This window comes from Photinus pyralis, unplaced genomic scaffold (genome assembly GCF_008802855.1).
Source record: "Photinus pyralis isolate 1611_PpyrPB1 unplaced genomic scaffold, Ppyr1.3 Ppyr1.4_LG8, whole genome shotgun sequence".
Classification (NCBI taxonomy): domain Eukaryota; kingdom Metazoa; phylum Arthropoda; class Insecta; order Coleoptera; family Lampyridae; genus Photinus; species Photinus pyralis.
In genome coordinates this window covers 3161190-3172868 of record NW_022170819.1, presented here as the reverse complement: position 1 = coordinate 3172868, position 11679 = coordinate 3161190, and the positions used below count along the sequence as shown (strand labels likewise).

Here is an 11679-nt window from a genome sequence, read left to right as displayed (position 1 = left end):
TAAATGTAATACAAATCCGTTCATGCAGATGGTTCTCATAGGTCGATTCCTTTAAGAATATTAAAATTACTTCAAACAAAATCAAGTATGCAAATTCTTAAAATAACCGACTACTATTTTACACAAGTAAAAAACATTTAAAGTAACTCACAATTATTGACGTGGGTAATATTTTCTTTTTGTAACAATTTATTATATCTGTCCTTGGAAAATGCCGATTCCTTTAGAAATATCGACGCAAAATATAACGCAAGGGGCAAGCACTATGGAATTTTGGTGTACCAGCTCTTGGAATTCATGGAATTGTTACGGAATTGCTGGTAAACTATTGGAATTCAGTCTTTTTACGAGCTATTGTTTAGGTTCTGACTTACTTTTTATTGATTTATAATAATTACCTGGAATTCATACAATATTGCCGAAAATGAGGCTAGTTCATTTATAATTGCTTAAAAAGCGAGCCGATTTTGATGAAATTTTTGAAGCATTCTTTACGTCAATTGTCTTTAAGACAAGATGGCATCTGGGACGCTCCCCTGAGCCGCTGGGCTGCACGCTTGAGGAGGGGCGCATGCGCGCTTAAAAATTCGCTGCTTCGAGACGGTTAAACGTACGACTTCGAGCCGCGGGTTGGGGGGGGGATGTCACGGTGACCGTGGGGGTTCTGCGTTCTCGAATAGGGCGACATAGGTACATACCTTATTTTTGAAGGTCTCTTCCTTTTGGAATTCTAGGACATATTTTTGCGCAGTGGTTGACCCCATGGTTTAATGTCAGTTTATTTAATCCCGTTTTTATTTGAAAAGAGGTTCCCCGATTCGAAAATGTTCCTTCGCGTAAATTGTATCACCCGTAAATAAAAAGACCGTGTTACGAACCAGGCTCCTAAAAAGCTGTTTCATCATCCCCCCCCCCTTTTTTTTTACTGTAATTCGTTTATTAGCACACATAAAATTGCAAGTAAGTCGCCATTTGTCACAAGCACGGATTTGTTTAAATATTTCTCCATGACGTACTCAAAATTTTCTCTCTCTGCAATAGGGTTCTTGTTATCGCCTGACATACTTTTGTTCACGTTCACTTTGATGCGGTATGTTTGTAAATTCAAAACTAGAACCCTACTGAGATAAAATTACTCCTTTTATCTACGATTCTCCGAAGCCTAAAGTTTCCGAAACCCATTACGAAAACAATGCGCCATAGAAGTTAACAGACGTAGAAAAGATAATTGCACACAGGCCATTTCTTACAATTCCACCACTTGTGTTATTTACTGGAAAAGTTTACTCTCCAATTTTGACACAACAAATGCCAATTTAGAGCTACCGTTACAAGAGGTAGGAGAAATTCCAAGAAAATCGTAGCAACTCGCAGAGGAACAGGAGGGGACTCCCATACATTTCTCTGACTCCTTAGCCTTTCTTTGTGCAAGTTTCCTTCAGAGTCACTACACAAAACCTTAAATTCTAATAAAAGTATCCGCTTAAGCATTAATTTATTAGAGCTTCACATTTACACCATGAACGAATTAAAGAGTGACAAAAGCACATGAGTCACCTGCGCGGTGCATTTACTCATTGTGGACGTAAGCGTCGTCCTCCAACAGTTCGGGAGAGCCCGACCAATAGTGACGGCCGTACTTCCTGAGGTTGCACACCAAACGCAAAGACAGAAAGTAGAAAATTTCAATTATGGAAAGAAGCGAGAATCCCATAAACAGTCCCAGCAACCCCCCGCAGTTGGCGAGGAAATCCGTGGGACCGTACAGCTCGTTCCTCTCCGACGTGATGAACTGCATTTCTTTGAAGAAGAGGGTGATACTGGTCAGGTTTGCGCTGAAAGAACGCTTAGGTTACGGTAGGTGTTTGCGATTTCGGAGGAGCTCACCCAGCTAGTCCGCGATACTTGGCCTTGGTCGCCTCAAACACTTTGTACCACTGGAAATCTGCCTGGGAGTTTTCTGAGTTGTAAGTCAGTGAGGTACAGGCCGGTAGGCAGTCGCAATCCGGTCGGTCCCAAACCTGCGCGTTTTTATTGAACTTGTTCTCGATCTCCTCCATGAGCAAATCGACTGTGGTTGTGATACGTGGTGAGCTGGTGAACTTAAAAGTCGTTACTTACCAGATGCGTTATGAACGCAGAGGGTCTTTCCCGATCCGCACAGCTTGGTGTTTTCGTCATCTGAAACGAAACAGCTAACACTACACGCGTTTCACTATGGTACTGTAACGGAAACGCTCCAGACATGACGTCGCCTTTGGCGCTCTGAAATTTTCTACGCGCGCGATAGTGGGATTTGTATAGGAATATTCGAGACTTATCCGGTAATTACGCGAGAGTTCTAGACTTACATTGCTTGCGTGTATCAATGGTTGCGGACCGAACATCGCAGTAAGTTTACTACCGAACGAGATCGAGTACGGATGAAACATCGAGCGCGGAAATATAAATTGCGAAGTGTGTGATATAAATAGTCGATATAAATTGTACAGTTTTTATAGTGTTTTAGTTTTGTTTAATAAATATTGATATAAATCGAACCCGAATTTATAAATCACGTTACATTGGTGTCAGGTGTGGGGTTAATTAAATTAATTAAAAGTAAGATTAAATTAAGTGCTTCTGCTTGTGTATGCCTGTAACAAGATCTGCTGCCGCTAAAATGGAAGAAACGATGCTCAATTTGCTCCAGCAAATCCAAAATGGCCAACAGGTGTTGCAACAAGAAATGAAAAGCAACCAAGAGAAGATGGAAGAAAATGCTAGAAATTTTGAAGAGAAGATGGAAGAAAATTCTAGAAATTTTGAAGAGAAGTTCGAGAAAATGGAAGAAAATTCTAGAAAGATTAATGAAGAAAATTCTAGAAATATTCAAGAGAAATTCGAGAAGATTGAGGAAAATTCTAGAAAAATGGACGAGAAGTTCGAAAAGATGGAGGAAAATTATAGAAAGATTATCGAAGAAGTCTCTAAATCAATTGAAGAAAAAGTTGAAGATAGAATTACGGAAGTTTCCAAAACATTTAAAGCAACATTCGTTGAGATTGAGCACAAGTATGAAGAGCTGCGCGAGCAATTCTTGCGACTGACTACGGAAGAGCGTACTAGTAGTGCCCCAGATGAATTACTGATGGACCGTCTTCTTGAGGTGCCACAGTCTACTCATTACAAGAAGGTCGACCCAGAAACAAATACAAGAGTAGAAGGCGACGTTCAGCAAGCCCGAGTAAAGCCACCTACTTTTGATGGTAAGATTCCTTGGACCACGTACGTTCGACAGTTTGAAGCAGCGGCTGCGGCAAATAAATGGACTCTTCAAGACAAAACTACAGCCCTGATTCTTGCTCTGAGAGGAGATGCTCTGGATGTGTTGCGGACCATCCCCGAGGATCAACAGAACTTCCAACAAATAGTAGCGCGACTCGAAATGCGATATGGCGATAAACACCTTCAGCAAGTTTACTATGCCCAAGTCAAGAACCGAATGCAGAAACCTGGAGAAAGTTTGCAGGAACTTGAAGCGGACATCGCTAGACTGATTCGATTGGCAAACCCTACGGCACCGGAGAGCTTTCTTGATCAACTGGCTGTACAAACATTTATCGATGCCGTTCGTGATGGAGATGCCCAGCAGGCTTTGAGACTGGCTAGGCACGACAAAATTGAGAAAGCTTTGGCCCATGCGTTAGAATTCGAAGCCGCCAAGAAAGCTAGTCATGGAAGTGCGCGAGTACGTATGGTGGAACCTCGCAGTGACAGCCGGGTAAGAACCATCGAAGAGGAAGGTGGCTCTGAAAGTTTTGAAGAAAAGGTCAGTAAAGTAGTGGTAGAAAAGGTCAGTAAAGTAATGGAAGAAAAGGTCAATAAAGCAATACAGTCACTGGCAAAGAAACGTGAACCACGATGTTGGAATTGCGGCGAGATTGGATACGTTCGCCGCAACTGCCAAAAAACCATTGCAGCAGTCGGAAAACATAGAAAGTCGATAGGAAGGGGCTATCGTCGACCTGCAGAAACAAAGCCCCGATCTTCACTGTAAACATTACGTCGTCTGGAAGAGTTCTGAGTCTGTACATCGACGGCCGAGTTAATGGAGAAGACAGATCCTTGCTAGTAGACACAGGTGCAACAAGAACTATTGCAAGACCAGAGTTATTGAAGAATCATTCTCGGATCTCATCTTCGACCGTGCAGTTAAAAACAGCAACTGGTGAAAGAATAAAAACGCACGCAGAAATACAAATGTCTGTCACCATCGGAAAGACCACCATCAATCATCAGGTGCTAATTGCTGATACTTCTCATCAATTCATCTTGGGGATGGATCTTCTTAAGAAACTCGGAGCTGTGTTAGACGTGAAAAAGGGCGTGTTAAAGGTCGGCGATGAAGAACTCCCTTTCCATGAAGACAAAGAAGATGTCATCCGCCTGTTAACCACTCATGGCGTCATTATACCCGGACTTAGTGAAAAAATTATAATGACCACTTTAGATGGATATTGTCGCCAGGGAAGCCTACGGATACTCGAAGCACCAAACGAAAAGGAATTTCTAGTAGCTAGGGCTCTGGTAAAAGTTCAAAATGGCGTTCCGATTCGAATTATGAATTTGAAAGATAGTCCTGTTAAGCTAAGCAAACGAACTGCAGTTGGACAGTGTGTACCCATCTCGGCTATTCGCTCTGTGAGATCGGAAAATCTATCTAAAGGAAAGTATCCAAGAGAGCTGACATGTCTGGTATATTTGGATGATGTAATTGTCGTAGGAAAAACTTTTGAAGAACACCTAAAGAACCTGAGAGAGGTGTTTGGACGATTACGAGAGGCCAATTTAAAACTATGTCCCAAGAAATGCTTTATGTTCCAAAAAGAAGTTAAATATTTGGGGCACATCGTATCTCGTGATGGTGTTACAGCTGACCCAGAGAAGATTATAGCGATTCAAGAGTGGCCGATTCCTGAGAACAAGCACGAGATTCGAAGTTTCCTCGGTTTGTGCACCTATTATAGACGATTCGTGAAAGGATTTGCCAACATTGCCAAACCATTAATAAAGTTGACAGAAGAGGGCAATGAGTACGAATGGAGTGAAGACTGTCAAAGAGCTTTCGAACATCTCCGGCAAGCTCTTACTAGCGCACCTATCCTTGGCTACCCCAGAAATGAAGGAAAGTTTGTGCTAGATACCGATGCCAGTAACACCGCCATTGGAGCTGTTCTCTCTCAATTGCAAGACGGACAGGAAAGAGTCATTGCCTATTTCAGCAAAGTACTGTCGAAACCCGAGAGGAATTATTGTGTGACTAGGCGAGAGCTCCTGGGTGTGGTAAAGGCATGCGAACATTTCCATAAGTACCTTTACGGCCGCAAGTTCCTGATAAGGACAGATCATGCAGCGCTAAAGTGGCTCTTGCAGTTCCGAAGCCTAGAAGGACAGGTGGCAAGATGGTTAGAACGTCTTCAGGAATATGACTACGACATTGAACACAGGGCTGGAAAAGTTCACAATAATGCAGACGCTTTGTCAAGAAGACCGTGCAAGGACAACTGCACACATTGTTCTAAAATAGAAGACAAGATTCGCCATCTGCGACGAACAACTGTAGAGAGTGAGGAGTGGAAGCCAAGCGAAATCAAAACGGCCCAAGAAAACGACCCAAGTATAAAAACTGTCCTGAATTGGATGCGCCACGGACAAAGACCAGACTGGCAAGACATTAGTGCCACAAGTCCTGAAGTAAAGAGTTATTGGGCCAATGGAATAGCCTGACTCTGAAAGACAACCTGTTGTATAGGACCCTTGAAAGTGAAGATGGCACCGAATCGACGCTGCAATTAGTAGTACCTAGAAGCAAAGTGTCGGAAGTATTGCGAAAATTGCATGACGGCGCTTCCGGAGGACACTTTGGTATTACGAAAACGTTGCAAAGGGTACGTGAGCGATTCTATTGGGTCAACCGTAAAGAAGATGTCCGGCGATGGTGTCAAAAATGTGAGTTATGTGCTACTGGAAACGGACCAGTTTCCAAGAAGAAGGCACCCATGAGGCAGTATAACGTTGGTAGTCCGATGGAACGAGTTGCTATCGATATCGCAGGACCGTTTCCCGAGACAGATGGCGGAAATAAATATATCCTAGTCGCTATGGATTATTTCACAAAGTGGACTGAAGCTTACGCCATTCCAAACCAAGAGGCAGCAACAGTTGCAGAAGTGTTGGTAAAGGAGTTCTTTACACGTTTTGGTGTTCCTATAGAAATCCATTCAGACCAAGGAAGGAACTTTGAATCGGCTTTGTTCCAAGATGTTTGTCGATTGGTAGGAGCCAATAAAACCAGAACAACACCTTTGCATCCTCAGTCAGATGGAATGGTAGAGAGAATGAATCGAACGATGGGTAAATATCTTTCAAAAGTCGTGGCAGAACATCAGAAAAATTGGGACCAGTACCTCCACCTGTTCCTTATGGCATATCGATCAGCCGTCAACGAAACCACGGGTCAGACTCCTGCCTGCCTTATGTTGGGTCGTGAACTACGCCTTCCATGTGACCTCGAGTTTGGGCGTAAACCCCATGAAGAATATGTCGCAGGTGAAAATTATGTTGACCAACTAAAGGCGTAGATGAACGACATTCACGACTTGGCTAGAAGTCATATTCAGATTGCCAGCGATCGCATGAAAAATCAATACAACCTCCGCTCGGCCAATGAAACTTTTGAAGCTGGAGATCTGGTATGGCTGCACAATCCACAGAGACGAAGAGGTCTTTCTCCCAAGCTACAAAGACAATGGGAAGGTCCGTATGAGGTGATCAAGAAAATAAATGACGTGATATATCGTATCAGAATGAACCACCGGAAACCGAAAGTTGTCCACATTAATCAACTCGCACGATATGCCGGATCCAACAACAACGAAGAAGTTAGAGGTATTCGAGAAGAGGAACGCAGCTTTGGGATCGAGCCAAAGTTTAACGATTTTATGTCAAATTACGCCCAGCGGAAGAAAGCTCGATTTGGCGTTACTCAGGAAATTTGTCAAAATATTTTTGAGCTTCCGATTAACGTTTCCATCGCCCATTGTGTCGCCGAAGACCTTCGCATGGGTAGAGGTATAGCTTCCGTATTCCGGAAAAGATTTGGAAGAATGGACGAGTTGTTAAAGCAAAGACCACGAGTGGGTAAAGTACTGCGCTTGGAAGATAGTCAACGCTCTTTGTTCTACTTGGTTTCAAAGAAAACGTCAGAAGGCAAACCCACCTATGAAAACCTCTGGTCTGCTTTAAAAAGCTTAAAGAAACTCATGGCATACTATGACATAAATAGCTTGGCGATCCCGAAGATTGGATGTGGTTTAGATGGGTTGGACTGGAAGATAGTGCGAACCATGATCGAAGTGATTTTTAGAAACACTAGCGTTCGAATTACAGTATGCTGCTTCAACCCACAGGGGACGACCCTCCGCAAAACTGTGGACTGCTTACTTTTTCAAGAAAGGTGTTTGTCGAGCAGGCTCTGACTGCAGATTCCGACACGAGGCATTAAAAAGTAATACTAACGCAGTTTCTGAACGAGACGTCCAGAATTAAGAAGGGGGCAGTGTAACGGAAACGCTCCAGACATGACGTCGCCTTTGGCGCTCTGGAATTTTCTACGCGCGCGATAGTGGGATTTGTATAGGAATATTCGAGACTTATCCGGTAATTACGCGAGTGTTCTGGACTTACATTGCTTGCGTGTATAAATGGTTGCGGACCGAACATCGCAGTAAGTGTACTACCGAACGAAATCGAGTACGGATGAAACATCGAGCGCGGAAATATAAATTGCGAAGTGTGTGATATAAATAGTCGATATAAATTGTACAGTTTTTATAGTGTTTTAGTTTTGTTTAATAAATATTGATATAAATCGAACCCGAATTTATAAATCACGTTACAGTACTTACGTGGCATGTGATAGGATACGCAACCGCAGTGAATGAGGGTGTAGTTCGTCACGCACTCAACGTCGCAGTTTTGCTGAGTATACACCTGGTAAAAGCGCAATTGCCGCTCGGAAGGGAAGTAACACTGCCTTCGGTGGGGGTCGTAGTTCCTCAACCCTTCGGATGTGGTCATCATATCGGGCTTGATGGCGACGACACTTTCTTGATTTAGAGGTGCACGAAAGTACTGCTGACTCACCCTGGGCACCTCCGAGGGATGATGCAATAAAACCTTGAAACCCTGCACAGGGCCTCGACAGACGTAGTCCAGATCCTTCTCGAACAGTCTCAACCAAACCGATAACCCCGCACCTTGTCCGGCAGATATCGCACGCTTGGGGTACGCGTTCTGGCCAACATCAGGCGGGTACCCATCTTCCAGTGTCCAGTTCGTTGCCTTCACCCCGTGGTGGAGGTAATCGCCGTTGAAAAACCTGGAACCAAACCATACTGTAGCATTGCGTCGGAGAAGGTTTCACTTACACCGCGTTAGTGTAGAGCTCTTCGCGGTCCAGCATGTTAAACGTGAAACAGATACCTTCCTCAGAGAGAGTAGGTGTGAAAAGCCGGGAGCAATTTTGAATCTGATTCATCCACTTGCACTGGAAGAAGACCTCATCAAACGGAGGGGCGACTTTCCCCAAGAAGTCGATGGTCTCATAGTCAATGGTGTCATTTCCTGAAAGATGCAGGTGATTATCGCAAACGAGACTGATCCGCTCCAGCATGGCGTTTCTAAACAAAGAACGGTTGTAAAAGGCGCCGTGACAGAAAATACGTACTCCTCGCTGGTGACGTTTTGGCCGCTTTCAAAGCGGTTGTACGCGTTCGTGTAATTAAAAATGCTCTGCTTCGTCTTCGTTTCCGAGCAAATTGTGACCGCCGGAAATGGTATGTTCCAAACTGGCGTGGGACTACGTGCGAAACTCACGATGACCGGCGACGTCTGCCATTTTTCGTAGGTTTTGATTATCATAAAAATGCAAATCGACAAAGACGCCAGAATTACCACCGACCACCACAGTCTAAACGACAACGTAATTCGTTACGAAAATTAAGGTGCATACTCACTTTTCGATAACGGTCCTCTTTTTCTCTCCAATGTACTTTATGCCGTGAATGCTCGAGTTACCGCTGTACTCGGAAAAATAATCGTAAAAGTTCTTAACGCACCCTGGATACTTTCGGGGTTTCTTCACCGAATCGACGGACATGGTTACGCTTTTTTCCGAAGACTAATGGCACTCGGAGTGTTAACGCTCAAATTGTTTAGGTGGGGCGTTTTTCCGAAAGGCGTTGTTCATTGAAAAATTATTTGTCAGCGGGACGCATACACGCAGCCCCCAAAGGTGCAAGAATTAGCAAGTCATCAACTGTTTGTGTGGAAACTTTCATTAAATTTTATTGCAGTAGGTATTCTTGGGGGAAAATTGTGCACACGAATATATTGTGACACTTTGGATAATAATTTAAGGGTTGGGTGGCGACAACAACTAAAAACAATCATAACACGTAAAAATGGTACTGTTACAGATCTCCTCTGATCTGGATTTATTTAAATTACTCGCCTTTTATTATTATTCGGATTCCTTCTTCCACCGATTTTCCAGCTCCTAGGGATCCTTTCTTCTTGAGATTCGACTTAACCATCAGATCCCTTAGATTCTTATGATCCTCGCGGTTATTTAGTTTCTTAGGATCCAACTCCTACAACTCTTTCCTTTTCACTTTCGACACTTGGGTTTTTCGGATGAAAGATTTTTCTGTTTCTTTGGATGCTTTCAATTCGTCACGTTGTTCGTAACTTGTACAATTTTATTCTCTACGGCACCGGTGTTACTGTAACAATTAATTTTTAGTAATGAAATGATTACTACCACGGCTAGTTCAGTAATGAGTAAATCTTCAATGACTCTTACCTTGTAAAGCCAAAAAAAATAGAACAAGTGGGAGGAAAGAAAATTAGAGGAATGTCAGGATACTACAATGAAAGTATGAGAAAAAGGGGCTATAGAAGAGGTAGGAAGAGAGGACGGTGAAGAAGATGAGATACCAAGAGCAGGAATTAACAAGACTGAAGGAAGGGGGAGACGAGATAGGTAATGGGGCATGGATTCTCTCCACAGACAGGATCAAGGAAAGGATGAGAAGTCTAGTAAACAAGGTAGTGAAAACAGGGTGTTCGCGCAGGAAGGGGTAATTGTGACGATCTTAAGAAGAGGGAACAAAGATGGTGTGGGAATTATAGGAGAATTACTACAATGACTGAGGAGGAATTCGAAAAAAAGACTTACAGGCAGCGTTTGACAGAGTGAAACGGGAAAAGGTATGGAAGATGAGAAAATTGACAGGGTAGAATCAAGGAAGTATGTAGACAGACAAGGTTGAGGATAGAAATAGAAGGGAAGGAGTCCGAACTGTTTTATACATGTAAAGGATTAAGACAGGGATGCCCACTTAGCCCAAGCTAATTTAATTTCTGCTTAAGAGACATGGAAATTAGGAGATTAAGACAGTGCCAAGGTGGAGCGATAGTAATGTGTCCCTGGCATATGCACACGACGCAAGGATCATGGGAACAGCGGTCGAAAAAGATGGGAAGAATGGAAAGGTATTGGGAAAGGGAAGGAATGAAGTTACATGTAGAAAAGTCGAAGATGATGACATTTGAGAAGGGGAGTGGAAGGAAATGGAGGTGGAAAAGAATAGAAGAATAGAATAGAATGCAAAGAAACAATCGGGCAAATTCGCAGATAACAGAATTAAGGCAAAAGGGGGTGGTGGCGATTAGACAGGTGCGGAAAATTGGAGAGAGGAAGTTCAAGAATGATTTTAGAACAAGAAAGTACCTCTCCGATGCAATAGTGAGCGAGGTGCTCGTGTCCGGAACGGAAATACGAGGGCGGAAGGAACTGGACAATAATTTAAGGGCATTGGGGTTAAACCAAAGGACACAAAATTGTATATTAGAGGAGGAACAAAAATGGGAAAGGATCGAGGAAAGGGGCGATAGGAAAAGAAAATTGGCGAAAGAATCCTTGACAACGAGGATGAAGGGAGAAAGAAAGAGGAGAAATGGATGCGAACGTGCTGAGGTGGAAAGGAGGAGAAAAGATGGAAAATGAGCTGGCAAATAAAGGATCTCACAAATACAACAATCATGGGTGAATTTAATAAGGGAGTCGCTACCGTGGGAAGGATAGAACAATATTAAAACAATAGCCAAGTTCAGACGGGGAAAGGAAGAGAAAGGGAAGGAGAAATCGCGACAGGAAGAAGAAAAAAATGTAGATCATGATTCGAGGAAGAAGAGGGGGGGCTCCCTCGGCTGGCAGGGTTCCGCTGGAATGCGCAGGGTGCCATTGTGGTCGAATGCGAGGACCAGTGGACCTTGTCGGAGAGGATCGTTCCTCTTATTAGGCCCTAGGATGACGCGTCTCTGAAGGTTTGGAGGCAGGTTCCTAGGGTAATTACAGTGGTGGCTGTGCTGTACGGGCTCTACGCCTTCAGATGCAAAATCCTGGTTTCAGGACGAGTCTATGGAAGACGTTCTTCCGCGGGGAGACGCCTGGCAGGGTCCTCCTCGCATTTAGTGTCGATGAGTCATCCTATCGCGGGGCACTCCATCGGCAAAACTTTTAGGCACACGCGGCGGTCTCGCACGTCACTTTTGTGACGAAATCCAGCCTGC

At 43.7% G+C, this 11679-nt stretch overlaps 1 protein-coding gene across 1 annotated transcript; it reads right to left on the bottom strand.

The window, feature by feature from the left end:
* Window positions 1–1510: 1510 nt before the first annotated feature.
* Window positions 1511–9222, bottom strand: LOC116178969 (pickpocket protein 28-like). Its single transcript, XM_031498637.1, has 7 exons — window positions 9060–9222; window positions 8771–9013; window positions 8472–8723; window positions 7950–8422; window positions 2122–2181; window positions 1888–2071; window positions 1511–1835 (listed from the first exon to the last, which is right to left on the bottom strand). The coding sequence occupies exons 1-7, from the start codon at window positions 9200–9202 to the stop codon at window positions 1571–1573; spliced, it is 1620 nt and encodes a 539-aa protein (XP_031354497.1). The 5' UTR covers window positions 9203–9222; the 3' UTR covers window positions 1511–1570.
* Between the last annotated feature and the right edge of the window lie 2457 nt (window positions 9223–11679).